The sequence below is a fragment of the Doryrhamphus excisus genome, linkage group LG1, assembly GCF_037039965.1.
Source record: "Doryrhamphus excisus strain RoL-2023G ecotype Guam linkage group LG1, RoL_Dexc_Guam_v1.1, whole genome shotgun sequence".
Taxonomy (NCBI): Eukaryota; Metazoa; Chordata; class Actinopteri; order Syngnathiformes; family Syngnathidae; genus Doryrhamphus; species Doryrhamphus excisus.
The window spans coordinates 9837066-9864508 of NC_136357.1; the positions used below are offsets into that span (position 1 = coordinate 9837066).

The following is a 27443-nucleotide window of genomic DNA, read 5'->3' on the forward strand; positions in this document are numbered from 1 at the left end:
CTCATACTTGGGGCAAATTTTGAGTCAAAGTTCATTTGTTTAATTATGAGTATGAATCATCATATCCATGACAATTTTGAGGAAGCACAATCCTTTTGCAGTGGTAACTTCTAGCACAATCTAGAACAGTCATGCTTTTTACACCACTTCAAGAAGTATTTGTAATATTTGTAAAAATATAAATATTATGCATACAATTATAATACATAACATATTTAATCAAATACAGCTGCAACACATGAGATGATATCGTCTGAGAGGGACAAAGATTTAGATGTGCAATGGTTGGGATTGTGCACAGTTGGACTCTTTCCATAGCAGTCACACTTCAGCAGCACTGGCTCACATTAATATTATGGAGATTAACTTCAACCAAATACTGTATATACTCTTACATGGACACGTCTATTTCTGTCCATCAAGGTACAGTACTCTGCACTAATGTACCCTTGGCTGTAGTGTTTTCTCACTATAAGTTTGAGTGTGGCTCTAATAGATTTAATAACAGCGTGTCCCTCATTCAGAAACGGGATGTGTTATTTTAGTGTTCCTTTTATTTTTTGAGCAGTACACTTTTCCATGTTCCTCAATATGACATGTTTATTTTTTGTTATTAAAATCTGCAATATTTCACCTGAATTTCCACACAAATTTTCACACAAAACATGCATAACCTGAGCAAAGAGTATGTATCAGTATTAGTTTTACCACCACGAAAGAATGCCAGTGATGGCAAACTTGTGATGACAACCATAGAAAAATTACTGTGACGAATTAAAGTGGTCTTCACTGCTCAGTGAAATATGACTGAAGTGACACTAACTTGATGTCAATAGCATTAAGAAGTATTAATGCATAGGCTTTACATTGTGACTTCTTTTTACACTTGTATAACTGTCACCAAATGCTAAGTAAGGCTACATACACCACATCATAAAAGTACCCAAGTTGTTATTTTCACTTCTTCATGCAGTGGTTAAGTATTAACTTAGTACAATAACTTTATTAGTATGACCCTTAAAGGGGACCTATTATGATTTGTGACGTCAGTGCGATGCAGACTTCCTTTTATGGGCATGCCCAGATATGATGGATTACAGTATTCCCATTTCCATGATTTCCTATGGGAAAAATAGTTTCTTGTGCAGAGGTTCATGGCTCCTCTCCAGTCTCCACACCAGGTTTAGCTGATAACCAAGGGGATGGGGGAGAGAGAGAGAGAGAGAGAGAGAGAGAGAAGGGGGTGTATGAGAATCAACACCACTGGCCTGTGATGGGTGGAGAGATTCCCAACCAGAGGAGGGGAAAAAACAAGGGAAGAAAAAAGTGTAGAAAGTGCAGAGACAAGAGGTTGCGCTGCATCTCATCCTGCAGAGCCCCTCAGAAAGAAGCAGAGTTAAGGCAGAAAAAGTGAGCAAAGGTTTACTGTGTGTCTCTCTGAGGAGAATGAGAGTGCAGAGAAGAAGTGCATCCAGATGTTTTATGTTCTCACTATATCCACAGTCTCTGCACAGCTCTGCATGCTCACAAGGATAAGGAACATCTCCACTTTGAACCCACTTTGAACAAATCATTGGATAGCATGCGTTTTCTGTGAAAAGGACTATTTTGTCTCTCTGTTTGGTTTTTTTTTTGGGTGTCCACAGAATGGAGAGTGTCAAACTGCTGTTGTTGGATATATTGTGGATGGTAGCAATGTCTGCACAAGGACTTTCTGCTCCATATCACGACAATGGTAAGTGACTTTTTTTAAAATCAATTCTTTGATGTTATTACCAAAAATCCTGTTTGTGTGTGCAGTGTATACAATACTGCAACCTTCAAATCTACAAAATGATGACCACAATGTATCCCACTGGACATTCAAAAAAATACATTAATCTGAATTTGTGAAACTGAATGAGACCAGCCATATTGTTTGGTCTAGAGACAGTACCGCTGAGGAAAAGACAGGAAGCAGAGCTGGAGGTAGCAGAGATGACGATGCTGAGGTTCTCACTGCGAGTGACCAGGATGGATAGGATCAGGAAGGAGTACATCAGAGGGACAATACAAGTTAGAGGCCTTGGAGATAAAGTCAGAGAAGCCAGACTGAGATGGTTCTGTTGTATTTGGTGTTTACTATTATGGAACAATTTGGCTTTAATAATAAAATCATTCTATTGAACCATCTAGCCATCTATCTAGTCATTATCCATCAACCACCTGTCCATCTATCTATGTGCCACTACAGACTCATCCCGTAAGAATGTTGCAGTCAATGATTCAAAGACAACTGTACTATAAATCATATGAAATTATATGAAATCATGTGAATGTGTTTTATCTCTTTTCCTAGTGATTGACCTACTGGCAGCTTTAAACACGTCTCACCCAAAAAGCGGACTGTCCAGACTACACACTCCCACAGGGATCGTGTATAGAATCCGTCCCAAAGCGCCTCACTTGACCCTCCCTCAGGAATATTCCCAGATACTGCACTCCAACCTTCAGGGAAGCATGGGGTTACACTTTGTGGGACACCAGTTACAGGGCATCAACATCACCCTTCTGTCCCTCTCCACGTCATCCTCACCCATTTTTCAACTCACTTCCTCCACTCTGGAGGACACTCTGCGTGTGGACTACCAGACGGTGGGAGGCTTTCAGAGCTTTGTTTTTCCCAGGAGAAACCCCTTCTCCTCAGGGGAATGGGTACAGTTGGCCGTCAGCCTGGAGCCAAGCAGGCTCGTATATTTTGTGGACTGTCAAGAAGCTGAAGTCGTACTAATAAAAGAGGAGGAGAAGTTCAGTGTGGAACTACCCCAAGATGTTGTTGTTACTCTGGCCAGCACACCGGGGAACAAAGACAGCAAGTTTAGTGTAAGGTTTTGAACACATCACACATCCCAACATAGATATGTATGACTCTCTTGAAATCACTGAAGGTGGTCCAATTGTAAATGTTTGGAACTATGCAGCCAATGACAGCCTTACATTGGGTAATTACAGCAAGGATTCATATGTACAACTAGAACTCAAGTTTACAGTATGTGTTTATGGGCCTTACTTCCTAATTAGTAAAAGGCTTTTTTTCAAGAAATATATTTAGAAATAGTACTTCTGTACGTAACAAAAAACAAAAACGTAAACTATATTAGGAAAGCAGGAAGTGAACAAATGTAACAGTTACAGTTACTATGGTACACATTATGTCATTGTATGGTCATATCACCTCGTACTTTGGTACGTGACAAAGATAAAATAAAAAAAAAACTATATTAGGAAAGCAGGAAGTGAACAAATGTAACAGTTACTGATTGTAAAAGTACCAGATGGAGGGGTAGGATTTAATAAGCTTTGCTTCTTCCTACTCCTTTTGGACATGTGGAACTGTGAACTGATTATGTGATGCACTCAATTGTAATCTGATGCATGTTCAAATGAAATAAAACCATTACCATTACCAAATATACAAAAATAAATAACATTGACCATTGACCAAAAACATAAATCAAAAAGTCCTGAAATGTTACCTTGTGGATTAATTAATTATCTATCTATCTTCTAGTATTTTGTCCTTGACTATTTGGTTGGCTATTGTTTGGGAAACTTTGGGAAAGTCTGTATTAAATCCATCTCTATCTCATCTTTGCAGGGTCATTTCAAGAAAGCTGAGATTTCCTTGAAGGCATATCAGAAACGTCCTTGGCGCTGTGACCATGTTACAGGTAAATGACCCACATGTACTATGGTCAACATTGGTGTTTTATCCAAAAGACATACAACATCAAAATAATCAAACAAAAATGACTATTTTTACAAAAAATCATTCAAGATACATACATCAGTTTTCATTTTTTTAAATGTAAAAAAACAAGCAAAATTTTTATTTTGTCAAAACAAATCCAAGATTTAACCACATCATTTAACAGCAACTTTACTTCATGTTACAGATATCACAATTTAAACATAGAGTATACTGTCTAATTTATGTGAATTGTTTGTCTTTTTTTGTCCCACACTCAAAAGAAATTTGGAGCTATATGCATTTCATTGAACAGCAACCACACTCTATGCTAGAACAGGGATTCTCAACTGGTGAGTTGAGACCCAAAAGTCAATCACATAGCTGTTTTCAGTGGCTCACGGGCCAAAATGTCTCAATGTCCATGAATGCACTTTGTGTTCTTGTTAGTGCTTTTCACTTGCTAAGTCAGAAAAAGGTCCGTGCCATGTTTATGGCCAATTTTGTCCAGCTCGAACGGGAGGGAAAGGAATTAACATGCCCTTTGTCCGACACACAGCTGCAAATATCTGCTGGAGAACAGTGCATCATGTAGTTCATGTTCTGTCGCAAGCATTTCATTTAAAAGTAAGATATTTGAGAAGTTTGAGTTGATGGTGTGATAGTGGGTCCCGCAGCCAAAGCAGTTGAGAACCATTATACTAGACTACTATCTTTCTGTATAATCAACCTTGTGTGCAAGTCTGCACATGTGCATTTACACTGCAGTCTACATCGTGTTGTGCAAGTGTGATTTAGTGACTGATTTAGCAATTTAGCACGTCAAAGACCGCCCTGTCATTTCCTTGCTCTTGTTTACATTTTGGATACGCTTGTCTTGCCATCAGCAGCTACACAAACAGTGAAATCACCTTAACATGGCCTGGAATCCACAAAGGCCTCGAGCAGATGGTCCAAAGAACATTATGTTCAATGGTGTAATGGTGTCATTTTTTGAACATGCATACAAGTTACATTGGAATACATTAAACATCCGTAATATGATTCCACATATTGATATGCTGAATATTTTTATGGAGGAATGCTTCTTTTTTTTAATCCAAACTATTTTTAAATGATGTGGTTCTGTCTTCCAGATGTTCTCCTTGTATCCAAACACATGCAGCACAATGACAGCGTCCCAGCATTGCAACAGAATGTGTCTTCCACCAGTCAAGCCACTCGGACACCTCTCCAAACCGTTATCCAATATCCACACAACATCCAGAGTGACCAGCTGCAAAGAGGAGTGGTCCTGGGACCTCCAGGACTTCCTCAAGGGGGGAAGCCGGTTTCCCAAGGCCCGAGCAAGCTGGAGACCAGGCTGGAGGATCTGGCTCGTATGGTGGACATGCTCAAAGCTCAGGTGGAGACTACATTTTCATGTATTTATTTATTTTTTAATGTGTAAGCATTACTCACTGAATGTGTTATGGCAGAACAAGGAGCTGGAGTCGCGAGTACGCCACCTGGAGGGATGTGAGTGTGTTAGGCGGTTGTGTGTGTGGGAAGGTCGCGAGGTGGAGGATGGACGACGCTGGCAGACGGACGTCAACACTGTGTGTGTGTGCACATCTGGAACGGTCACATGTCAAGCTAACGTAATAGGTGGGTTTCAAATGATGCTAATTAGCTTGTCTGTTAATTAGCTTGTCTAGGTTTGCCTTACCCGACTCATTTGTTGACCTTTGACCCTTTGAACCCCACCACCACCACACACACACACACACACACACACACACCCAACAGTGTACTTACATACTCTTTTTAGTTGTGCTTCAGGTTTGTCACATTTCCACCCAATGAACCCACTGCCCTCCTGGAACAAGTAGAGCACAAAGTGGTGATTCCATATTTTGAGTGGAGAGTGTCCGGGTCACAGCGGTCATCAGCTGCGTAGCAGGCTGACAGTTTGGAGGACAAAAAAGATCAGACTATGTAGGGTCTTAGAACTGTCAAAGTTAACGCAGTTCACGGCAGTAAACGTGAGCTCCTCCTGTTCGACGCTCGGCCCACACCGTTGTTTGATTGGAGCACAGTAACTGTGTAGCCACAAGCTGCAACAAATATTGAGCAGAAATTGAGAAAGAATTGAGTATTTTGATTGGTCAGGTTAGCTTCAAAGTCCTAGCAGATTATTATATAAGTTAATTGTATCTATTGTCGCTGTGTTTGACTTATAATATATATTACATGGCCTGCCAGAGACTGGAGCAGTGCAGGTAATGTTTTTATTGTCATGTACAGTGCTACCATGACATAAGAGTGGCCCAACTAACCAGTGTTTTTCACATTTTTACATCTGTCTGATGTTTTTTACATTTAACTGCCAGCTAAAATTGCAGTCATAGCTATTATTATTGCTATTTACAGGCTGTCCATGTGATGACTGTGCCTGAAGTCGAGTGCTGTGCTAGTATTAGCATTAGCATAGAACTAGCAAGGGAAAGATTTTCAACAAATCCGTAAAACATCTGCTTTATCTTATTTTTTATGCATTGTGTAAAACCTAAGGCAGGAACAACATCAAATGAAAAGCTCTAAATGAATACAGAGCTACTATACCTCTTGGTGGACTTTGTTTTTCAGAGAGGTTGTGTACCACAATTAAGCACATTAGCACTCAAAGTCATCAAATCTTACCTTGATGCATTCCCACATAGTATCAGCATTCGGGAGTAAATATGAGGTGAAAGAAAAAGGAGGTAAAAGGGAAAATACATCATAATACATCTATACATGTAAAATACATCTGTCTGTGCATGGGAGAACTATAGATGGTGCGTTCATGGACCGTCAAAAAAAGTAGGACAAATCGCTGCTCACATTAAACATTGCGAAACTTTATATAATTAGACTCAAATAATATTTACTGTAATATAATTATTAATATCTCTGTATTTTAATGACTGTGTTTTAAAAGAGAAGTGAAATTACATTTGACTTTTGACATTTTTATGACTTGTCCTGCTCAAAGATAAAATCCCAAAATCATATGAAAAGTATTTTCATATGAAGACTTCATTAAGGAAAGATGCATTGTGGTAAATATTCAATAATAATCTTTTCTGAATGTTCCGAAATAGACTTTTGTAGAATTTAAAACCAGTATCACAAATAAATATTCATTAATTCATTCATTTTCTACCGCTTATCCTCACAAGGGTCGCAGGGGGTGCTGGAGCCTATCCCAGCAGTCTTCGGACGAGAGGTGGGGTACACCCTGGACTGGTCGCCAGCCAATCACAGGGCACATATAGACAAACAACCATTCACACTCACATTCATACCTATGTACAATTTGGAGTCAAATCTTATTTTGAGTTGACGCTGTAATTAAAAGATATATATATATATATATTACTAACATGGGACTTCTGCCTGTAGGCATGTTGCCATGGCGATGCATTAAACATTCCATTAGGGCAAAAGTTCCCATACAGTAGATGTAAGAAGGAAAGCGCTGATTGTGTTCTATATGAACTACTTCATCCAGAGTCCCTCACATTGTCTGCCTCTGGCTTCTCTTCCATGTGGCCATTAATCGTTTCTGTGTGTCGACCCAAGGAGACTCCAGATGCACCATGTTGAGACACACACACACACACACACTGGCACAAACACACACTTTGATCTAATGCGCGCCCGGCCTGCTAGAGGAAATATGTGTTGGCTGCAGGCCACTCAATAGTCTTCCTCTTAGTCTGTGATTACTGCCCGCTCTCCCACACACACACATACACACACACACACACTCAGCATTAAGGTAATTATCTCCAGAAAAATCCAAGCTCAGCAAAACTAATTTGGTGTGCTCCCCTAGTGAGCCGTCTCTAATTCAGACTTCCTTCGTAAAATGAAGGAGGCGTGTCTTGTTATCTAATCTCATTTATAGGAAATCCTCCATCGTAAGCGTGACCCCTCCCCGATGTTGGCCCAGATCACGTTTCATTCACCCTCAGCAGAGCAGACACACACGCCGGTGGTCTTTCAAACACTTCTAGTTATGTTTCTTGCTTCATAAAAGTTGATGTGTTTTCTCAGAGGAGCATGCCACGATGTGTATGACATCAGAAGGCCACTGCCCTGTCATTACTGCATCCAGATGTTCCCCAGTGACCTAGTGAAACCTAATGTGCTGATAGACTCACAAAGTCTCACTCTGCTCGGGTGGGGGATGAGACTATTATTTCCACATTCCTTTTTTTGTGGACCAGCAGTGCTCTCACTCCTGCTACTTGTATCACTCTCTATTCTCTCCCACAGGGGCGTATGTAGTCATTTGGGGGGCCCAAGGGAACCCAGTCATTGGGGCCCTCCACGTTCTTCTTTTTTTATTATGATTTTTACAAAGTCAGTGTGTCATATAAGCCACTTTTTCCTGATTTTTTTGCGATCATGATATCCATTCATTCTTTTTCTCGCTTTTTATCGCTTATCCTCACTAGGTTCGTGGATATGCTGGAGCTTATACCAGCTGTCTTTACAAGAGAGGCGGGGTACATATAGACAAACAACCATTCACACTCACATTCATACCTATGGACAATTTGGAGTCACCAATTAACCTAGCATGTTTTTGGAATGTGGGAGGAAACCGGAGTACCCGGAGAAAACCTATGCACGCATGGGGAGAACATGCAAACTCCACACAGAGATGCCCAAGTGGAGATTCGAACCCAAGTCTTCCAGATCTCCGGACTGTGTGGCCTACAGAGTGGCTAAACACTCGTCCACTGTGTCGGCGACTACAACAGATTATGTATTTAATTTTTTTTTCAGTTTTAAGAACGTGAATTAATATTATAACTGTAATGTAACAGAAAAAAATTAATTTTGCATTTTTATGGGATGTTGGGGGGAGGGGGGGGCTTGGAAATTTTGCCCCTGCTCTCACATATATACACGCACACACACTAAGACAATATACGTAATTCTAACAATGTGTGTGTTGCTCTCCCAGACTGTGAGACGGACAGAAGAGTTCATAATGTGTCCTACACTGCTCATACATGTGAGGTGGGTATTTTTTTACACTATATATGTGCAAAAGTATTGGAACTCTACTTATATATTGTGACTTTCTATTTAAAAAATACCCCTTTCTTTATATTTTTCTCTTAAAGATACAACTTTGTACAACTGACCAATTAAGTTGTGTCTGAATGCTTTTGTCGATATCGTGTTTCAATGGGACTTAAATGTTCGTCTTTGACAACAGGGTGGTAACAGGGAGTGTTCGACAGTACCCTGCCCTCCGCTGGACTGCACACAAAAGGAGCGTGTACCCGGGCAGTGCTGCCAGCGATGCAGCAGTAAGACTATTAAACGTATTTGAGCCAATAGATTAGGATGATCTATCATCTTAGGGGAACTTTTATGCTCATTTTCAGCCTTTTGTATTGAGTTGTGGACTCCTACAAAGCAACTACACACAATAACCTGCACAGAAAGTTTTGTAGATCTTCCAGAATCTGCACCTATTCCAGCTATTTTCTTGGATTTCCAAAACGAGAGCTACTTGAAAAGTACTTAGGAGCTACTAGTAGTTATTTGCTGTACTACGCATGTTTTATAGATCAGAAGAGTGGAAAAAGCATAATAGGTCCCCTTTGATGCTTCAACCATGACATGTGAAACATTAAAATTGTTTGAGAATCAACACTATAAATTTCTAAAATAACAAGGAGTATAAAAGTGACCTTGTGTGTGACCTTGTGTGTTCAGGCTGCATCCATTCAGGTGTGCGTTATGATCACGATGCAAAGTGGAGGCCAGCAGAGAGTCCCTGTGACATCTGCCACTGTTTGGTGAGCGTGACTGCAAACAGAAACCACTTGAAGCAGCCATCTTGTTAACTGAATTGTGCTGCCCCCCCCAGGAGGGTGATGTTCGCTGTGAAAAGGAGCGATGTCATACGCCTTGTAGCAACCCAGAGCCTCCTCCACACAACTCCTGCTGTCCTGTGTGTCAAGGTGTGTGATGTAAAGATGTGTGTGTGACAGGTCAAGGGCAGTGTAACATTGTGTGTTTTTCCAAGGCTGTGGTGTGAATGGACACAACTTCCCAAATGGCGCCGTCATCCCCACTGGAGACCGCTGTGAAGAATGTACATGTGTGGTACGTATGTTCACATTTTTTACATTTAAAAGACTTTATTTTCTCGCCCCGAATTTACACCAGACGCAAAATTTGGGGTTATGGTCGGTGGGATTTTAGTAGAAAACACCTGAGGGTTTCCCTTTATGTATTAAAGCATTTTTAGATTAGTATTACATTACGTCATTTTCCTACAGAAAAAAACACATTTTACATAAGATGTATGTACGTAAGTATTCATACAATAGATGTTCTAATGTTATGCCCTCCGTCACTCATCATTCTGGACACTAGGTTAAAATTATTTTTTCACAAACAATAATAAATATTTAATCAATTATTGCATGATCTATGATTGATAATTCTATATGCTATTGTACCCTCCCTCACTCACCTCTGTGGACACTACTTTTTAAATTAGAATTTATTGATTATTTTTTCATGCAAAGTAATTTTAATAGATGGATGGATGGATGGACGGACGGACGGATGGATGGACGGACGGACAGACAGACAGATTGATAGATAGAGACAAAAGAAGATAAATAATAATAAATAACCGGTCCGGGGTGTGCCCCGCCTCTCGCCTGAGGACAGCTGGGATGGGCTCCAGCACCCCTCGCGACCCTCGTGAAGATAAAAATGAATAGAATAGAAATTAATGAATAGTAATAATAATATGGATAATAAATAGATGACATCAAATATGAACAATAGGAACAAATAATATGATATGAACAATATGAACAATAATACAATAAATATGATTCCTTCATATGTTCTTTACCAGGATGGAAACATAGCTTGCTCACCTCGTCCATGTCCTGCCTTGTTTTGTCCAAATCCTGTGCATCGTGTTGGTGACTGTTGTCCACGGTAACAAAGATGCCCTAACACTTTTATATTTACCTCATCCATTTCTCCGTCATCATGTATGTATATTTGTGTGCCTTGTAGGTGTGATCAGTGTGAGTATGAATCCACAGTCTACCTGGATGGACAGAAGTTTCCATCCACAGGTGACCCTTGTCTGCAGTGTCGCTGCTCTGTGAGTTCAGTCTTGAGAGGTTGTGTGTTTTGTGTAAGGAGAAGGGAACCAATGTGCTGTGTCAGGCAGGTGAAGTGTCCTGTGAGCGTTTGGAGGCGACTTGTCCCGCGCCGGCCTGCAGCCATCCAGCTAAACGTAAGGGAGAGTGTTGTCCAACATGCAACGGTGAGGACATTGGATACTCCTGTACAACCAAATGACAGCAAATACATAGCCTTGTGTCCAGGGAATGTACGATGTTCAATTGAATAATTACATACATAAATCATGTTTGTGTGCTCTCCCAGAGTGTGACTTTGATGGGAGGGTGTATGCAGATGGGAAAGTGTTTGTCCCACCTGGAAGTGGATCCTGCCTGCAGTGCAGGTGTAAGGTAAGTCCATGCAGCAAAACCATTAACCATGCAGCACCTTATGATGACATTGCATCCACGTTCTGAATTTTAGAGTGGGAATGTAGTTTGTCATGAAGAGAAGTGTCCTCCTGTGCAGTGCTCCAACCCCATCATAGACCCACATCGGTGTTGTCCTATCTGCAAAGGTATTAACACACACACACACACATATGTACAGCACATCATACCTGACACTCCAGTAGGTATGAGTGCCCATCAATTTGGATCCAATGCATGAAAGACTGTACACTTACTATATTCACTATACTTTATTTGGTATTATTGAAATACATTTTACTATATTTTATACAGCTTAGTGTATGCAATATGTATTTAAATTTTTACTTATGTAGTTATTTTGTTATCTTAAATTTTTTTATGAATACAATAAACAATTATTAATACAATGACTAATAAATACATTTGTTTTACTTTCACCATACAGTATTTCATGCTGCTCATTGTGTGCAAAATGTACTTTTTATGTCTTATTGAGTAATACATTTATAATACAAATTAATTAATTATTATTATTAAATATTTCTACTGCCTAACTTACTTAATTTTACTACTTCCTCTTCTTCTTCTTTCTCTTTGGGCTTTTCCCTTCAGGGGTCGCCACAGCAAATCAATCTCCTCCATCCAACCCTGTCTTCTCCATCTGTTTCTCTCACACCAACTACCCTCATGTCCTCCTTCACTACATCCATAAACCTCCTCTTTGGTCTTCTTCTACCTGGCAGCTCTAAACGCAGCATCCTTCTACCAATATATTCACTATCTCTCCTCTGGACATGTGCCAACCATCTCAGTCTGGCCTCTCTGACTTTATCTCCAAAGCCTCTAACATGTAATGTCCCTCTGATGTACTCATTCTTGATCCTATCCATCCTGGTCACTCCCAATGAGAACCTCTGCTACCTCTAGTTCTGCTTCCTGCCTTTTCCTTACTTACTTTTACTATAATGTTTTATATAAATTTAAGTTAGAAATAAAATCTAATTACATTACTGCCAAAATTGTAGCTTTTATTTTAATGTATTAATAAATATCAATTAATTGATAACAGGTCTTGTATTGGATTACACAGGTGTACCGAATGCAATGTTTACATTGATTTACTGATGTCAATGCAGCGTGTGTGCTGGAGGGGTCGGAGTATGAAGATGGGTCCAGGTGGCACCCAGGTGATCCCTGCTCCAGCTGCACATGTGTGGATGGAAACGCCTTGTGTACTCACAACCAGTGCCCCCCCACTGCCTGTCAGCATCCCACCAAGACCACTGGTAAAATATAAAACAAAGTGTTAGTTTTAAGGGAGCTTGTGTTGATATGGTGTACACTAAACTGGATGCACTTTTGCAGGTTCTTGCTGTGCAGTTTGTGACAGCTGCACCTATCACCATCGTATCTATGGCAACGGGCAGAGGTTTGTGACACCGGACAAGCCCTGCCAAGTCTGCACATGCCTGGTGAGCTTGACGTCCCTCTTAAACGGCACTTTAAGTGCAACGGTCCACCCTGTTGACACTGCCTTGCCTAGCTTTGCCTTGCTTGTCCCCTCAGCATGGCACTGTGGAATGTGAGAGAAGACCTTGCCGCCCACTCAACTGTACCAACGCATACACACCACCTGGAGAGTGCTGTCCTAAGTGCCCAGGTAGTCACATACACTCAGAGAAAACATGGCACAACATTTTTTCTATGTAAAATATATGCTCTTTCCTCAGATTGTTTCTTTGAAAACCACGTGTTTGTGGATGGACAAGCCTTTCCCAACCCAGTGAGTGCGTGTGAGGAGTGTAAGTGTGCGAGTGGCAGAATCGACTGTCACCAAGCGCAGTGTCCTCGTCCTCACTGTAACGCTCCTCTGTCGGGAACATGCTGTCGTAACAACTGTAATGGTGAGGAACTCTCAGTCAAGAGTTTACATATAAAGATCCAGCGTGCCACCATGTGACAATCACCTTCTCTGCTTTAGGATGCAGCTATGCAGGAAGGGAGTATCACAATGGCCAGGAGTTTGCACACCCGACTGACTCATGCAGGACCTGCAGCTGCATTGTACACAACATAACACAACATAGCAAACATAACATACAGTAACACAGCATTGCATAACCTAACATAGTACAGTATAGAACAACAGCATAGTATAGCATAGCATAGCATTAGATGACATTTCTTGTGTGTCTTACAGAATGGAAATGTCCAATGTCTGAAGAAGAGATGTCCACCACTGTCATGCACGAACCCTCATGCATTGCCTGGAGAATGCTGCCCCCAGTGCCCTGGTGAGGAAACCATTGAGCGTATGAACTATTTGGAACATAATAATAAAAGGATGAGGGAAAGGTTTGAAATGTACAAGAATAAAAGTATAATATTTTGATAAAAAGGCATGCTATTATGAATAAATGTTGTAATGTTACAAGACTAAAGCCATAATATTTAAGAGAAAACTTCAGAAAGTTAAGAGAATAAGGTTGTATATTTGTTTAGAAAAAGTCTTTTATATTATTTATATTATATATAGATTTATATTATCTATTTATATTATAAGACTAAAGGCATTTTCATGATTGAATGGTGAAAATGCTATATATTGAAATTGGTAATATTGTTTATAAAATGTATTTACATAAAGTTAAGTGTTCTTTCTTGCAATATTTATACTTTACAATCATAGTACTCTATTGTATATTTTAAGTTAATTTTATGATTTATTGGACATAGAATTATCACACTAAGTTTTTAATGTTCATGTCTGAAATTAAGGTGAAATTAAATGAAATGAAAATCAAAACTTCTCGACTTTGAACCAAATGCACTGCTTGGGGACTGCTGCCTCCGGTGGTTTGTTGAGGAAGTGCACAAGAAAAAGTCAAAATGTCACTGGTGTGTTGGTTGCTGTTGAGTAGTACTATATGATACGCATTACTTAGTGTGCTCTTACTTTGTATGAAAGAATGTAACATGTTGTTGCCTCATTCTTCCTGCAGCGGCACCCTTAGACTGTGTGTACGAGCGACAAACTTACAAACACAGTCAACGTTTCTACCACCCGACTGGCAACTGTCAATTATGCTCCTGTACCAATGGAACTGTCCACTGTCAGAGGAAGCCTTGTCCCTTTGCTTCCTGCTCCCATCCAATCACACGGGACTGCTGTCGAACATGCGAAGGTACGAATAGGGTGTTTTTTTTTAACTATTAAATCATCCATATCATAGTACAGTATATTCCTTACAGGCTGCCTATATGAAAGTCGAGAGCGAGCCAATGGGGAGATGTGGGATGATGTTTCGGACCCTTGTTCTGTATGTGTGTGTCATGAGGGGTCTGTAAGGTGTGAGAGAAAGCGTTGCCCCCCGACAGACTGTAAGCACGCGGTGCAGAGACAGTGCTGCATGTCCTGTGATGGTAACACAAAATGACACTCTTATCACTGATGATCATCTAGATGGTTCTGAAGAAACACGCATTTTCTGTTTCCTGTAGGCTGCATGTTTCAAGGGAGAGAATACGCTGACGGAACCGAGTTTGTGGACGACAAAGACCCTTGTTCTGTTTGTTACTGCTACGGGGGGGATGTGGTCTGCAGCAAGCTACCCTGCTATGGAGACTGCCGCCACCCTTACAAAGCACCTGGACAATGCTGTGGAGAGTGTGAACGTGTGTGGGAACATCCTTGATGTTGTATTACTGTGGTGTCTTAGTTAACGTCATTAATCCCTTCCAGGATGTCCAACTCAAACCAAAGCAAAGTAGACAATCATGTAAATCCAATTAATCTGTTTCAGACATCCAAAAAAACACACAAACTACCTTTCGTCTGGTGTCTTGGTTAACATCATTAATCCCTTCTAGAAGGTCCGACTCAAACCAAAACGGACTCAAACCAAAGCAAAGTAGCCAATCATGTAAATCCAATTAATCTGTTTCAGACATCCAAAAAAACACACAAACTACATTTCGTCTTGTTGTCTTGGTTAACATCATTAATCCCTTCTAGAAGGTCAGACTCAAACCAAAATGGACTTAAACCAAAGCAAAGTAGACAATCATGAAAATCCAATTAATCTGTTTCTGACAACCATAAATTCCTGTGAAAAAACACAGGAAATTTCCCATTTGCATCTCCAAAGACCAACGTCAAAAAAGGCGTTACACTCAAAAAGATTTACATTTAATTTACATTTAAAAGTTAAATTGAATTTACAAGTTTTTAAGCTGTGTAATTTTACTTTAGGAGGAGTTAAAATTACTCTTTTGATGGTAAATGTTGCTGACAGAGATTGAAAATAAAAATAAACAATATTACAGACATGTGAAATAGTAAGAAGTATTTAGCAGCTGGTACTTGAAAATATTGTATGATGATGACAGTTTGACCTTGGAACAGATTATTTCTATTGTTTGGTAAAAATTGTTTCTAAATATTTTCCTCATCAACAATGACACTTTCTTTTGTCAGGCTGCTTTTATAATGGAGCTGTCCTTGCTAATGGACAGTCCTTTCCAGATCCGGGAAACCCTTGTTCTGAATGCACCTGCCAGGTAGCATGAATACATGAATACATACGTTTTCTTTTTTTACTGCTGTCGTCTTTTACAAAACAACATGCAATGTGTGTGTATTTCCTTTCAGACTGGCACTGTGCGCTGTGTGAAAAAGTCATGTCCTCCAACGCTGTGTCCTCACCCTGTCACTGACACATGTGGATGTCCTATCTGTGACGGTATGTCAGCTACATGGACAATGAATTCCTGCTTTGACCTGATGTACAGTAAATATCATATTAGTCGTCATATTGCATTGAATGATGAAATGATGAAATTATAGTGTCCCACTTTAGAGGTCGCTACACTACTGTATGTTCAATAAATGTACTTCAATAAAGTAAGAAGACCTTTACTAGTAAGATGATTATTCAGTTTGAAGTATACAGTATGGTACCTGTACAGCAACAATAATCAAACAATTTACCTTATTGTATATATTATTGTTGATACTCTTATTAATACCCTTTGTGGAATACTAATATTAATACCCGTTATAATGATATCCAAAATGTTGGCGATAACTGTCAGGTGTCTTGGTATCCCTGTGCAGGTTGTCACTTCCAAGGTGAGAATTACATTGATGGGCAGATCCTTGCAGGAGGAGAAGATGGCTGCCAAGAGTGCACGTGTTCCGTGAGTGAAGGAAGCTCGGGCTTACCGTTTACGGCAACATGTGTTCATTGTCCTTTTTTACCACAGAGGGGCGAGGTGGTGTGTACATCGCGAAGGTGCCCAGCCGTGTCTTGTACTCATCCGGCACTGGACGTCTGTGCATGCGGCGTGTGTGATGGATGCAACTTTGATGGGCGGGACTGTTTCAACGGAGAGCGATTTGCTCATCCCATGGATCATTGTCAGCTCTGCTCCTGTCTGGTGCTGATATTTGATGGTCACATGGTGCTATTGGTGTTGCTATTTGTGTCATCTAACATGAAGTGTGTCTCTGTGCAGAATGGCGGTGTGGTGTGCGTACATGTGTCATGTCCAAGTGTGACCTGTTTGCATCCAGTGACCCCCCCAGGGGAGTGCTGCCCTGTCTGCACCGGGATTTGTCGATATCAGGGGAAGGAATACCAGTCCGCCTCATCCTTCCCTTCACCCTCTGACCCCTGCTCCTCCTGCTCCTGTCTGGTCAGTTTGCTCATTCTTTCAGTACAATGCTCCGCAAGCTTTTAGTACCACCTCAAAATATTTAGCGCTGTAGGTACCACCATCACATAGAGAATCATGATTAAATCTTTTTTCTTATCATTGTCACTTCAGAACGAGATGGTGACCTGCCAGAGGAGGCCATGTCCAGTCCAGTGTTCCCACCCCGTCCCGTCAGACGCCTGCTGTCCTGTCTGTGACTCCTGTCTATTTGAGGGTGTGGTCCACCCCCAAGGCTACACATTCACCCTCTCCTCCAACCCTTGCCAGCGTTGCACCTGTGTCAGAGGCACAGTTACCTGTGTGCCCCTTGTGTGCCCACCCACACCCTGCAGCCAAGCCGTCACCAAGCCAGGACAGTGCTGCCCTGAGTGCACAGGTGCTGGCATCCATCATTAACTGTAGAACACACACTTTGTATCCAGCACCACAATTCATGGGGGGGGGCATTTTGATTGAAACCAATATCTACATCGAGAAAATGAAATCTGAATTATTAATTAATTCATTCATTCATTTTCTACCGCTTATCCTCACAAGGGTCGCAGCGGTATGCTGGAGCCTATCCCAGCTGTCTTCTGGTGAGAGGCGGGGTACACCTTGGACTGGTCGCCAGCCAATCACAGGGCACATATAGACAAACAACCATTCACACTCACATTCATACCTATGGACAATTTGGAGTCACCAATTAACCTAGCATGTTTTGGGAATGTGGGAGGAAACCGGAGTACCCGGAGAAAACCCACGCATGCACGGGGAGAACATACAAACTCCACAAAGAGATGGCAGAGAGTGGAATTGAACCCTGGTCTCCTCCAAATCTGAATTAATGCTAATAATAATACATTTCAGGGTTCCTTAGGTCATTGAAGTGTAGAATTAGTATAACCACTGTTAACAGTTTTAAACATTTCTTTTATTGTCCTTAGCATGTATGTTGGATGGACATGAGTACAATGACGGGGAGGTGTGGACCTTGGGTTCAAACCACTGCTCCACATGCACCTGTCAGGTAGGAATTGTCATCATTGCATTCCACTTGTCCAGCTGTCTGCTGAAAACTAACAAGTTTATGAAATATTGCAGGCTGGTGTAGTGCAGTGTACGTCTCCACAGTGTCCCAAGCTGACCTGCATGCATCATGTGACTGAACCAGGAGCGTGCTGTCCTCGATGTAGAGGTAAACACCCATATGGTCACAACTGCAGGAGTCGATCTGTTGAAATACATCTTTTGTTTTCAGGTTGTATGTATGATGGAGGTGAGCATTCGGAAGGCAGCAACTGGTTCGCTGACTCGTCTCACTGCAGGAGCTGCATGTGCGTGGACGGAGTGACCACCTGCTCTGAAATACGATGCCTGTCTCCGTGCACCAACTTCATCCAAGTGCCCGGGGAGTGCTGCCCTGTGTGTGCCGGTAGGCTACATTGGCTTCCCATGTCGAGTCATAGTCGGCCTTCTTTTGCGTTCCACGATTTCATGTCATTTTTTTATTTTTTTATTTTTTGAGACTGTGTGTTTGAGGGCAGAGTATACGGTCCAGGAGACAGCTTCCATCCTGCTGGAGATCCCTGCCAGGTCTGCACCTGTGAGGTAGGAGCAAGCTTTCTATTACTACTTTGTCTATACTACAGTTTTGCACTATTTTAGTTATGAGTAAAAAAAAAACATACTGGCTTCCATGTATCATGTATTTAAGGTGATGCCAGATGGAGAACAGCATCTGCGATGTTACCGCAAACAGTGTCCAAGTCTGGTTGACTGCCCTAAGAATAACATCTTGTTCTCTGGACCCGACTCCTGCTGTCCTGTTTGTGCACGTCAGTAATCATCTGCATTCAACACAGTATAAATTGTCCAGAAACACTGTTGTTGATTTATGTGTGCGTGTGTGTGTGTGTGTGTGTGTGTGTCCAGAGCCCCTCAGTAACTGCACTGCTACACTGATTGGAAATGAGGTCCTGGCTACAGATGACCCCTGTTTTACCTGCCAGTGCAAGGTTCTGATGCAAGAACACTTCTATTCTACCATCAATTCTCATACACACAGAAATTACTTTTTAAATTACAGCCTTTTATCACAGTATATCATAGCAAATATCTAGATGGTTGAGCATTCTTTTGGAATAAGTGTCACAAAAAAAGAAAAAAATAGAGAAAACCACACAGAGTACTGAACGCTGTCATTGTGTGTGTGTTGTTTAGGATCTAACATGGACCTGTCTCCATCGAGCCTGCCACCCACTGACTTGCCCCCCCAGTGAACAGTTCACCCCTCCAGACTCGTGCTGTCCGGTGTGTAAAGGTGACATTATTTCATGACCTCCACCTCGGCCTCTCTGTTGTCTTTTTCCGCAATCGGTCACTAATAGTTGTGAAGACATCCTGTTCATGTCCAGACTGCGTGATTGAGGGTCAGAACAGGCGCATGGCGAGCGGCAGCCGATGGACGGACAGCGACGACAACTGTGTTACATGCACCTGCAATGTAAGAGATGCACATTTTGTGTGTTTATAAGGTATACTATAAGGTGCACTGTATAACATGGTAAACCAACATGGCGGAGACAGCAGATGAAACACCCAAGATCAACTATATGAATGAACAACTCAATGCTATAAGCCAAACACAAAGTGATAGTAGCATATTTTTTTGTGTGTTTAATAGATCAGAATAATGAAAATGACAATGATGGCTGTTTGGGCCTTCTGACTCATTCTTTACCAAAAACCATTTAATTCCATAATAATAAAACAGTAATCCCTTGTTTACACGGTGCAAGAAGTGAATTTCCACAAAGTAGGATTCAATACATAACTGAATATTTTCTTTTTTAAAATGTGTTTCTAAATACAGGTTATAACTAATAAACTAATAAACTTTAAATTATTATTATTTATTCAAAATTATTTAAATTATTTGTTTATTTACTGTTATACTGTCATATTTGATAACATCTATTTATTCTCCACATTGTTATTATTATTATTTATTATTATACGGGAGCAACAATATTTTCTTTTTGACATTTATTTTCACAGCACAGCAGTAGATAGAAGACTATCTATCTATTTATCTATCTATCTATCTATCTGTCTGTCTGTCTGTCTGTCTGTCTGTCTGTCTGTCTGTCTGTCTGTCTGTCTGTCTGTCTGTCTGTCTGTCTGTCTGTCTGTCTGTCTGTCTGTCTGTCTGTCTGTCTGTCTGTCTATCTACGTATCTATCTATCTATCTACGTATCTATCTATCTGTCTATCTGTCTATCTATCTATCTATCTATCTATCTATCTATCCATCTGTCTATCTGTCTATCCGTCTGTCTGTCTGTCTGTCTGTCTGTCTGTCCGTCTGTCTGTCTGTCTGTCTGTCTGTCTGTCTATCTATCTAACATTACTATAGCCCTAGGATTGTTTGTTTACAAACAAACAATCGTTTTACATCGTTGTTTACATTGTTTACATGAGATCTGCTGACACACAAAAGATGGCCTATGTACTTATTCTAAACTCAAGAAACAAATGGAGTAGGTAAGACGGACAATGAATTCAAAAATATACCACTTCCACACAGAATGAGAGAACCCTCACTTGATCTTAGCCATGATATGTCTTGTATCATAGAATTAACACTGAATCATGTGCATGTTTCTATTTTTTAGTTTATTTTACTTCATGGTTTTAATGGATTCAATCAAACAATGCGTGTAAAATGTGTATGTGTTGCTAATGTGTATTGTATTTAGCTGGGCTACATTGAATGCAGCATTGAGGAGTGTTCATCTGCACCTTGTCTGAATAACCAGAGAGCAGTAAAGGTAGCAGGGAAATGCTGCCATGAATGTCAAGGTAACACAACCATAAGCGTCCTATTTGTGTTTACACATGTGATTTAACCGTGTGTGTGTGTGTGTGTGTGTGTGTTTGTGTGTGTGTTGCAGACACCGGGGTGTCGTGTTTGCACCAGGGCACGTTGTATCAGTCTGATGAACAATGGCAGGTGGACGAGTGCACCACTTGCACTTGTGTTTCTGGAGACGTGCATTGTCGCAGTGAACGCTGCCCTCCACTCACCTGTGCTACAGTTAGTGCAAAAACAACACACTACACATACACTCACTGGCCACTTTATTAGGTACAGATCCAATACTGCTCAGTATGATACACTGCAAACAACAACATCAATAATAAACATAATGTTATATGAATACATGACATCTTTAGCATGTGTATCATCATCATCAGTGTGCATTTGTGTGTTGCCTTCAGGATGAGATGCCAGCGGTTGTTCCGGGTTTGTGTTGTCCTCACTGCATCCCTCGCCCGGCCACGTGCATCGCGTTTGGCGATCCTCATTACCGCACCTTCGACGGCCGCATGTTGCACTTCCAGGGGGCGTGCACCTACGTTCTGGCGAAGGACTGCGAGGGAGGAGACTTCAGGTGAGGTGGAGGAAGAGAGGAGGAGGAGAGTCACCCTGGCAACAGCAGAAGGTATTCGACTCTTCTTAATATTTTGCAGCATTCATGCCACTAACGAGGATCGTGGCCGTAAAGGAGTGTCATGGACTAAAGAGGTGACCGTCTTTATCGGTGATGTCAGAGTACAGCTGCTCCAGGATTGGCTTGTCAAGGTTTGTGGGATAGATTAAATACAGAAATAATCTGTTCCAGTGTCAAACTGTCAAACAACACCCTTCATAAAACTGTGATTATTAATTATTAGCAATTGCAAAAGTGGCGTTTTAGAATTATTGACTGTCATACAACTGTAAAAACAAGGTAACCACTTTTAATATTAAGTAATAATATAGTAAGAGTATGTTATAGTAATAACACAATGACAAGGCATTCCCATTGCACCTCACTCACATTAAAAATATGTTAAGTACTGTTACAGTGAAGAAAATAAGTATTTGAACACCCTGCTATTTTGCTATTTCTCCCACTTAGAAATCATGGAGGGGTCTGAAATTTTCATCGTAGGTGCATGTCCACTGTGAGAGAGATAAACTAAAAAGAAAAATCCAGAAATCACAATGCATGATTTTTTAACAATTTATTTGTGTGATACAGCTGCAAATAAGTATTTGAACACCTGTGTATCATCTAGAATTCTGACCCTGAAAGACCTGTTAGTCTGCCCATTAGAAGTCCACCTGCACTCCATGTATCATCCTGAATCAGATGCACCTGTTTGAGGTCGTTAGCTGCATAAAGACACCTGTCCACCCCATACAATCAGTAAGACTTTAACTTGTAACATGGCGAAGACCAAAGAGCTGTCCAAAGACACCAGAGACAAAATTGTACACCTCCACAAGGCTGGAAAGGGCTACGGAGCAATTACCAAGCAGCTTGGTGAAAAAAGGTCCACTGTTGGAGCTATCATTAGAAAATGGAAGAAGCTAAACATGACGGTCAATCTCAATCGGAGTGGAGCCCCATGCAAGATATCACCTCGTGGGGTCTCAATGATTCTAAGAAAGGTGAGGAATCAGCCCAGAACTACACGACAGGACTTGGTCAATGACCTGAAAAGAGCTGGGACCACCGTTTCCAAGGTTACTGTAGGTAATACACTAAGACGTCATGATGTGAAATCATGCATGGCACGAAAGGTTCCCCTGCTTAAACCAGCACATGTCAAGGCCCGTCTTAAGTTTGCATATGACCATTTGGATGATACAGAGGAGTCATGGGAGAAAGTTTTATGGTCAGATGAGACCAAAATAGAACTTTTTGGTCATAATTCCAATAAGCGTGTTTGGAGGAAGAAGAATGAAGAGTACAATCCGAAGAACACCATCCCTACTGTGAAGCATGGGGGTGGTAGCATCATGCTTTGGGGGTGTTTTTCTGCACATGGGACAGGACGAGTGCACTGCATTAAAGAGAGGATGACTGGGGCCGTGTATTGTGAGATTTTGGGGAACAACCTCCTTCCCTCTGTCAGAGCATTGAAGATGGGTCGTGGCTGGGTCTTCCAACACGACAACGACCCGAAGCACACAGCCAGGAAAACCAAGGAGTGGCTCCGTAAGAAGCATATCAAGGTTCTAGCATGGCCCAGCCAGTCTCCAGACCTGAACCCAATCGAAAATCTTTGGAGGGAGCTCAAACTCCGTGTTTCTCAGCGACAGCCCAGAAACCTGACTGATCTAGAGAAGATCTGTGTGGAGGAGTGGGCCAAGATCCCTCCTGCAGTGTGTGCAAACCTGGTGAAAAACTACAGGAAACGTTTGACCTCTGTAATAGCAAACAAAGGCTACTGTACCAAATATTAACATTCATTTTCTCAGGTGTTCAAATACTTATTAGCAGCTGTATCACACAAATAAATTGTTAAAAAATCATGCATTGTGATTTCTGGATTTTTCTTTTTAGTTTATCTCTCTCACAGTGGACATGCACCTACGATGAAAATTTCAGACCCCTCCATGATTTCTAAGTGGGAGAAATAGCAAAATAGCAGGGTGTTCAAATACTTATTTTCTTCACTGTAATATTAACACATGAAAACAAAGTAAAAAGGAGGGGCTGTCCACATCTCGGTTGGCATCAAGCAAAACGATGTACTTGCTCACGGTGCAACGAAACGGAAACACATCCACAGCAAGTTACGGCATCAAATAAATCCACAACTAAGTGCTAAAGGTGGCAATTAAGTTAAAACTCTTACCTCCAAATGGCCATAAGTCACGCTGCTCCAACAGGAAGTACTATGAACAATACATCGTTGGATATCAAGAGTATGTTAACTCCTTCCTTGTTTACTTCCCTGACAATGACCTCATCAACAACAAATACGGAGAAATCTTGGGAGAAAAAGTACCTCGAGCTACCCAGCATGCCTTGCAGTGGGAAAATATGGGTGGGTTTTTTTGGCGTGAGTATTGCAAGTAGATAAAATAGGCTAAAATGAAGACGCTTGGTAGGCCTGATATGGCCTCCAAGGGCTGCACTTAATTCCTAACGATAGATCAGATGACGGTTATTCATTCACATTGCAGACGAACCTCACTAAGTTTTCACATTCTCACTTGTCATACAAGTGTCAAATGAAGTCTAAACTTTAATTATGTCATTATATGACATGTATATATATGACATTATATGTCAATGTATGGTAATATCACCTCGTACTTCGGTACGTGACAAAAAAATTCATAAAAATACAAAATAAAAAAATAATAAAAATTATATTAGGAAAGCAGGAAGTGAACAAATGTAACAGTTACTGATTGGTAGGATTTAATAAGCTTTGCTTCTTCCTACTCCTTTTGGACATGTGGAACTGTGAACTGATTATGTGATGCACTCAATTGTAATCTGATGCATGTTGAAATGAAATAAAACCATTAGCATTATTGACAACTAATCAATGCATATGTTTAAAAGGAAGCAACAATCAATTGTGTGTTCCTCAGGTCAACGATGAGACAGTGACGCTGCCATTCCTCAGAGAACCATACATCTACATCGAACGCAAAACCAACACCATTCTGCTCAATACCAACATTGGCCTCAAGGTATGGATGGAGTCATATTTCTCTTTATGAATGATACTCGTATGCACCCTGATGTCGTGTCCATTTCTAGGTGCTATGGAGCGGTCGCTCCCACCTGGAGGTGAGCGTTCCAGGGTCCTACAAGGGTCACACATGTGGCCTCTGTGGAAACTTTAACAACTACCATCAGGATGACCTCCGCATGCCCAGTGGACAGATAAGCCTGTCAGAAGCAGATTTTGGCAACAGCTGGAGGGTAAATAATAGCATATTGCGTTAATTGTTATTTACTGAGGATTGAAGGAATATGTTCAAATCTGTCCTCTAGGTCCTGCATCCACATCTTTAACCAGGATATTACATAACTGCAAGTGGGACAAGAGATAAATCGGTTACATTGACAAAGATAAAGAAAACTGCTTTGGGTGGAATACATTAAAACAGACCTTTTTGGGAGATCCAATTAAATACAACTGGAATAGGTGCAGATTCCAGAAGATCTAGAACACATCTGTGCAAGTTATTGTGTTTAGCGGCTCTACAGGAGTCCACAACTCAATACAAAGAGCCAAAAAAAAACCACAGCCGGCTGGGTTGAAGGGACCCAAGGATGGCACCCCCTCAGCAGACCCGACACAGCCCCCAGTGTGGAGGACCCCCACCCCTGAGGAAATACTGCAGTTAAAAGCTAAAGACTAAAAGCATGAAATAGGACTAAAAAAAGATAAAAGCATAAGAAAAGTTTAAAAATATTAGTTAAAAGCCTGATTAAAAAGGTGTGTCTTTAATCTTCTTTTAAAAAGAATTATTACTTGTTACTGGCCAGCACGGCGGTCGAGTGGTTAGCGTGCAGACCCCACAGCTAGGGTTCACAGACCAGGGTTCAATTCCACCCTCGGCCATCTCTGTGTGGAGTTTGCATGTTCTCCCCGTGCATGTGTGGGTTTCCTCCCACATTCCAAAAACATGCTAGGTTAATTGGTGACTCCAAATTGTCCATAGGTATGAATGTGAGTGTGAATGGTTGTTTGTCTATATGTGTCCTGTGATTGGCTGGCGACCAGTCCAGGGTGTACCCCGCCTCTTGCCCGAAGACAGCTGGGATAGGCTCCAGCACCCCTCGCGACCCTCGTGAGGAAAAGCGTTAGAAAATGAATGAATGAATGAATATTACTTGTTACTAGTAACAAGAATATTACTAAAACTACAATGAAACAATAGAATGCAGTTTGTATGATACAAATAGATAAAGAGACTGTGTGACTGACAAAAGGGCTCACTCTGTTCAGGCCATTGTTCTATGGAACAAGCATGCCAAGGTGCTGAAACCAATGCACAGAGTGAACTCTCTTCCTGGCTGTTTGGAGGCGGGAGATAAAAACAGACACATACATGTACATAACAATATATGAAAATGAGCCAGTTCATTTTCATTTATTGTGGGACTAATTAAGAAATCTTGTTTTAATCTTGTGACATAGGTGACAAATGGAAGCCACACCCTTTCATCGTGTCGGCCCGGGGAGGATGTCGACCCTTGCAAGGAGGCGGGCTACCACGCCAGAAAAGGTGCTAACGCTCGCTGTAAGGTCCTGAAGTCTGCAGTCTTTATGCCTTGCCACCGCGTGGTCCCCCCTGAGGCATGGTACGCCGCCTGCGTGTACGATCTGTGCGCCTGCGGGGCCAACACGGACGAGTGTCTGTGTGACACACTGGAGGCCTACGCCAGCCAGTGTCGAGAGGCCGGGGTGGTCCTACGCTGGAGGAGCCCATCGCTGTGTGGTGAGTCGGGGGGGACGTTGCTTTTTTGCACTATGAAAACGTCCAATAAAGACTCAAACGATAATGTCCTCACAGCTGTGGGCTGTCCAGTGGAGAGGGGATTCGTGTTTGACGAGTGCGGCCCCCCATGTCCCGTGACGTGCTTCAATGCCGCCGTACCACTAGGGGTGATAGAGAGCCACTGTTTCAAGCCATGTGTGCCCGGCTGCCAGTGTCCCGCCGGGCTGGTGCTGCACAACAACTACTGCATCCATTCCAGCAAATGTCCCAAAATAATTCATGGCAAAAACTTGTGATGATGCTTGAAGTTTCACATTTGGAGACGCACACTGCCGCCATCTTTCATGCACACTCGGCTTCAGTAGAAGAAAGCTCATGGAACCTCAACATGTTCTTTATGGCTGAATATGCGGTGCTATTTCTAGAAGACAAGGGGTCGTATTGTCAATGTTTTTTGGTTGAAAAAAAGCTTGAGAAAAATAAAGAAAAACACCCTTTTTAGACTTGTAATTGGTTTGACACTTATTTAAAGTATTATGTGCACCATTCTTACTAAATACTGTGTTAACTATATGTTTCATGTTTTAAGCACTGTGCAATGTCTGACTGTAAGGCACATTATCTCAGGTACTCATTTGTTGAATAAATACAGATCTCACTAACAATTCTGGATTTATTATTATATAAATACTACAGTGATGTTCCATGTGTCACATGTCTCCTTTCACTTAAAAAGATCAGTCACCTGATCCGGCTATCTTCCAGATGACTGCAGTAACCGTAGCAACACGTCTGTATAATTCATGGGCTCACAGGTTGTAAAACATGGAGCAGGTAAAATGTTAGGTGGTTTGTTTGTTTATTTTATTCTGGGGTTTGTTGTTTTGTCTTTATGTTGTTTGTTGTCGCAGGAGCACATGGCTGCTCTGTACCAGTCTCTTGGTGTGACCGAGGGACAGGAGGTCTCCTCTGAGGACGTGTGTCGCCTCTACCGAAAAATCTTCCATGATCCCTGCAGCATGAAAGAAGTGCAGCTGGCCTTAAAGAAGGTACTAATTAGACTGGCCATCACATCATGACCATAAACTTTATGAAATCATTGTTTGTTTGCCACCAACATAGTACACAA

At 41.4% G+C, this 27443-nt stretch overlaps 1 protein-coding gene across 1 annotated transcript; it reads left to right on the top strand.

Annotated features, from left to right (window-relative positions):
• The first annotated feature begins 2286 nt into the window (after positions 1–2286).
• On the top strand, positions 2287–26958 carry kcp (kielin cysteine rich BMP regulator). Its single transcript, XM_078789745.1, has 45 exons — positions 2287–2862; positions 3638–3710; positions 4864–5132; positions 5206–5374; positions 8730–8785; positions 8988–9081; positions 9494–9576; positions 9648–9741; positions 9807–9886; positions 10656–10741; positions 10823–10913; positions 10979–11078; positions 11201–11286; positions 11360–11453; positions 12444–12593; positions 12673–12779; positions 12874–12967; positions 13038–13211; positions 13289–13371; positions 13508–13601; positions 14310–14492; positions 14560–14730; positions 14809–14982; positions 15785–15867; positions 15959–16049; positions 16424–16506; positions 16573–16746; positions 16825–17004; positions 17137–17401; positions 17955–18037; positions 18112–18205; positions 18269–18442; positions 18536–18618; positions 18725–18845; positions 18943–19025; positions 19231–19330; positions 19425–19513; positions 20769–20871; positions 20964–21106; positions 21292–21464; positions 21544–21655; positions 24452–24553; positions 24624–24788; positions 26014–26314; positions 26390–26958. The coding sequence occupies exons 1-45, from the start codon at positions 2302–2304 to the stop codon at positions 26608–26610; spliced, it is 6189 nt and encodes a 2062-aa protein (XP_078645871.1). The 5' UTR covers positions 2287–2301; the 3' UTR covers positions 26611–26958.
• The last annotated feature ends 485 nt before the right edge of the window (positions 26959–27443 follow it).